At 49.3% G+C, this 4,628-nt stretch overlaps 1 protein-coding gene across 1 annotated transcript in view; it reads left to right on the forward strand.

Moving 5' to 3' along the window:
• LOC102371745 (olfactory receptor 9G4-like) overlaps positions 1–513 on the forward strand; it is a 1,484-nt gene extending 971 nt beyond the window's left edge. The window contains exon 2 of the mRNA XM_014521019.1: positions 472–513. Coding sequence (XP_014376505.1) covers positions 472–513 — 42 coding nt within the window. The remainder of the gene's footprint in view (positions 1–471) is intronic.
• Positions 514–4,628: the final 4,115 nt, after the last annotated feature.

Consider the following 4,628-nt stretch of genomic DNA (forward strand, 5'->3'; position numbering starts at 1 on the left):
GATTATGAGGAAAAGAGAGAACTAAACAATAAGTTCTCTGCAGCATTTTAGGTTACAATTAGAAGAGGTAACCTCACCTGACTCACAGAAATCAAGTCAGTTTTACACTAGTGTTCTGCAACATGGGGTTTTACCATCCTGTGTGCTTATGGAAACAAAACAAAGATCCACCCATAAGCACCTCCTTGCACAACCAGATTCCATATCAGGAGCGACATTGATGAACAGGACCAACAAGATGAACATAAACAAACTTTGGCTATGGATGACTGAATTATTTATAATGCTCTGAGTGCCTTTTAAGTTCTAAAATATGAGAGTACAGATGATACACAATGATGGAGCACTACAGCTTGGCCAACCATAGATACATTAATGTGTGGAGAAGAAGAAAAACAGCCCATTATAATTACCTTTGCCCAGCAGACAGGGAACATTCCAGCCATGCTCCATTTCTCCCTTCATGTCCAGGCCTGCTCCCCACAGTCAGAATGCTATGCACCACTGGCCTAAGGGCATCAACACCCACCCCAATCACAGGCCTATGGAGAGCACCTATAACCCGATTCTTGGCCCCTGGCTTCTCACCATATCCCCTGGAATCCCACTTGGGTACAAACCTTCAAGCCACTAGCAGCTCCTCCTGCTCCTGCCTTATAGTCAGAACCCTCACTTTTCCCATGCTCAAACCTTCCCACTGCCATGGCAGACATACTGAAAGCAGTCCCCAAGCCAAGGTGTTCAGTCACTGTCCCTTCCCCACCATGGCTCCCTTTCAGGCCAACCTACCCAACTCCCCAAGGGTCCCACCATTCCCTGAGACAACAAAACCTCTTCTCTAGCATGGGAGGAACCTTGGCATAATGTTCTTCCCATAGGACACAGGTATGTAGGGTTAGAAGCAGCACTCTTCAGTCTCATAAGCACTTCACATTGGGGAAAAACAGCACAGTGTGGGACTGCATCCTGTCAATCCCCTCTATACAATGGGGTGGCATACCCTATCACTTAGCCTCCAAGGACCCATCCTCCTCCTCCGGGACTTAGTAAGTCCATGACAGCAGGGATAGGCTGCTTGTGGGCTATTTTGGGGGCACATTTCAAACCCCTTTTTCCTTGCCTCCTGTCCAGCACCTCAAACATTGAACATTTTAAATGTTTATCTGAACGTTCATTTGTTGTCAAAACAAGTAAAATAGCTGTCTTCTGCATTTGTCTGGACTGTGCACACTATTGCCTTTCTCTTACTCTCAAGCCCCCAGCCCCCAGGTCCAGTACTACTGGAAGTACTTCATCAGAGCCTCCCTCACAAGAATGCCTGTAGTCCTTCAGAGGCCCTGGGGCTAAGTGCCAGTCTGGCCTCTACTTCCCAGGTCTCTGGAAAGGTTTTCCCCTGGCCTTGTAGATGTTGCATGAGATATATGAGGGCTCATTGTTCCAGGTCTGAAGGACTGGCTGCTTCCCCCAGGCACTATTCATGTGCCTGTCCCAGAAGCAGCAGTACACAGACTGGAGACAGTTCTCTATGGTCCTGTTACATCTTCATCCTCTGGCATATAGCTCCCAAACACAAAGAGCACATAACACAACTTGAGAAGGCATCTTATCAGTGCCAGGGTCATGCCATAGCAAACTAGCTGGCAGATGAGATGGAAAAAGATAGTAAATATGGTCACCTCACCCAAGAAGCTCTGCTGTGAGGAGGATGGTGGTGCTCTATGAGAGCCTGGGGGACAAGGAGATTTGATGGTCCATTCTTCCCTTTAAGGTGACATGAAAATGACCACCCCTCCTGACATAAAACTGACAAGCCTGGCAATGTCAAAAAAGCCTAATCAGAATCCTAAGTAGAACCTTGAGTAATACCCATAAGGCTATTGCTGCTTGACTGTCCTTAGAAGCCTCCATGGGACTGTGGCTGAGAGGCATACTGGCATGCCTGCTTACCAGTGTAGCAGACTTACCTTTTGGACATTTGGGTTGAGTCCCAGGCTTGAGATTCTGCTGTTTTGATTGGTGGAGTCCATCCACCAATCAGGAGGCAGCAAGAGGAGTGAAGTCACATTCCTTTCCTGAGGGAAGGGGGGAAGGAGCTCCCCCAGACCTGATTGGAGACTGCAACACTGTCAGGTCCAGAAGACTTCAGGGGTGGAGCCCTGAGGAGTATATAAAGAGCAGCATGCCCAGAACAAGGAGAGAGACGCACCAAGGGACAAGGAGAGAGATGCACCGGACCAGAGCCAGTAAGAGCTGGGAAGAGCTGCCCAGCGGGGTGGTTCCTGTCACCTCTGAAGAGCTCCAGAAGACTGCCCATGGCAGCAGGGGAGCAGAGGTCAGCTCCAGCTCCAGCACACGGTATGCAGAGCAGCAAATGGGGATTCAGTGCAAGCGGCACTGCACAGAGCCAGACCTTGGGAGCAAGGGGCTCAGGTCTGCAACCCCTGGTGTGTGGCCAGGGTGCGGTGCAGGTGCTGCTGTACAGAGCTGGATCCTGGGAGCTGTGAGAGGCAGCAAGGGTTTGCAACACCTGGCAAGTGGCTAGAACCTCAGTGCACAGGGATGGTGCACAGTGGAACCTAGACCCTGGGAGCCGATAGCAGCAGCTCGGGTCTCTAACCCCTGGCACAGGGCCAGGACACAGGACCGATCTCACCGTAGGAAGGGTCCCAGAGCGAACTGAGCCCCAGCATCACATGAGGCAGCCCGGGCCTCCAACTCCAGTGAGAGGGCAGTAGCCTCCAGAAGCATGAGGCTGCTCGGGGCCATTAGCAGGTGGCTGGGATGGAACCGGAGCCTGAGAGGTTTGGCAGCAAGGAGCAGTTTGGGTGGAAGAGCGCTGATCCCCCTTCATGGCCCTGGAATCGTGAGTTATCGGGCAAGGGTTTCCCACAGGGGAAGAGACCCCTTGGAAGTGGGTGGGGGGAGAAACTGTGAAAGGGCCTCCTGAAGAATGAGGGTCCTGGCCATGCCCCGGAGGGTGGGGAGATATTGGGAGCCAGCCTTTTTTCCCCTTGCGGGAGCTGGTCCCAGGTTCTTTTCCCCAAGAGGAGATTCTAGTAATCACAGTGATACTGATACTGTGGAGAGTGTGCGCCTTATATTTTGTATTCAGTGCCTCATATTTTGTCATTAATAACCATTTGCTGTTTATTTGTTATGTATCTGGATGAGTATATGTATATATCTTGTTGAACCCCCCACCCACATTGACACCTCCCTTTGATTGCCAGTATTTATCTGGGTGTGTCTATGTGTTTGTTGATTATCTGAATTCACCTTATATTTACCTGTTCCAGATTTCTTATTTATCTTTTTGGGTTCAAGGCCCTTCAGAGCAATCCTTTAGAAGTCCATTATAGATGTGTAGCAATTTATATATGTCTAAATAAAGCGTTGAATATAAGTATATATAGATCGTTATTAATTTTATTTTTTCTTTTTGTAAATTGTACTTATATTAATACATTTGTACATAGTTAAATTTTATAAGTGTCCTGGCCTGGATCTATGGGGACAGAGGGGAATTGTAAGTGGTCTGCAGTTTTGCCTAAAGCACACCTGTCAGCTATCAACCCCCACTTCAATCAGAGGAGGGAGTACTTATCTGAGTACACCCGGGCTACACAAGCTTCCTAGCTACGGAGTACTGTAATAGCATTGGCTCTAGCACATTAAGAAGTATTTTTGCTGGGAGGGGCCTGTGCATTTTTACACTATCTAGGTGCTATAAATTAGAGCAGGATTTGAAGAGCTATATGTCTATATCTGTTCATATCCTTTGGTGCGGTTTATTCCAAGTGCTTGGTTCTGTCCTTCCTACCCTTACAGCAAATACTGGAGAAAGGGAAAAAGGAAGACTGAATTTTTTTAGTACACTATTACAGTACAATTGGGGCCCATTCTTATCCCCTCACCCATTATTCTTTCAACACGCTGCCACTGATGAATATGACCTGTGATGATACTCAAGTCTACAAGTTCCTCCTTGCTGCCATTATCAGCTGAAACCTAATCAGAGAAAGTTCTTGTCCCAATAAGCTTTCAAACTAAATATAATAAATAGAAAACTGAAAGGTAATCAACCTCCTTTTACAAATGGGGACACTATGGCTCAGAGCTGACTTACTTCAGGGCCTTGTTACATCTTATACCAGGGATGGGCAAAATACAATCTGCGGGCAGGAGCTGGCCCATGGCAGGTCCCTCAGACCTGCCCAGCCCAGGGCCATGGGTGAGTGGAGAGCAGTATTTGAGAGTGAGATGGGCAGGTGAGGTCAGGGTCTTGGGGCAGTAACAGCATGGGGCTGGGACGGGGGCCATGGCTGGGGCTGAGGCAGAGCTGGAACCCATTGCCCACATGACCCTGTGACAGGCACAGGTTCTGCCATCAGGGGCATGCAGGGAGTAGATTGCAACTGTGCCCCAGCCCCCAGCCCCATGCTGTCATCACCCCAAAATCCCAGGCTTGGTCCTGGACACAGCTCCCTGCCTGCATGCCCTGGCTGCGTGGGTGCTAGATGATGTTTATAGAGAGCCCAGGATCACTGGGCCTGGTTCTGTGGCCAGCGCCACATGCTGCAGCCACTCAAAGCCCGCACGGGGCTACCTGTGCCAGCTCTCCATTGTCA

The sequence above is a fragment of the Alligator sinensis genome, unplaced genomic scaffold (genome assembly GCF_000455745.1).
Source record: "Alligator sinensis unplaced genomic scaffold, ASM45574v1 scaffold437_1, whole genome shotgun sequence".
NCBI lineage: Eukaryota > Metazoa > Chordata > Crocodylia > Alligatoridae > Alligator > Alligator sinensis.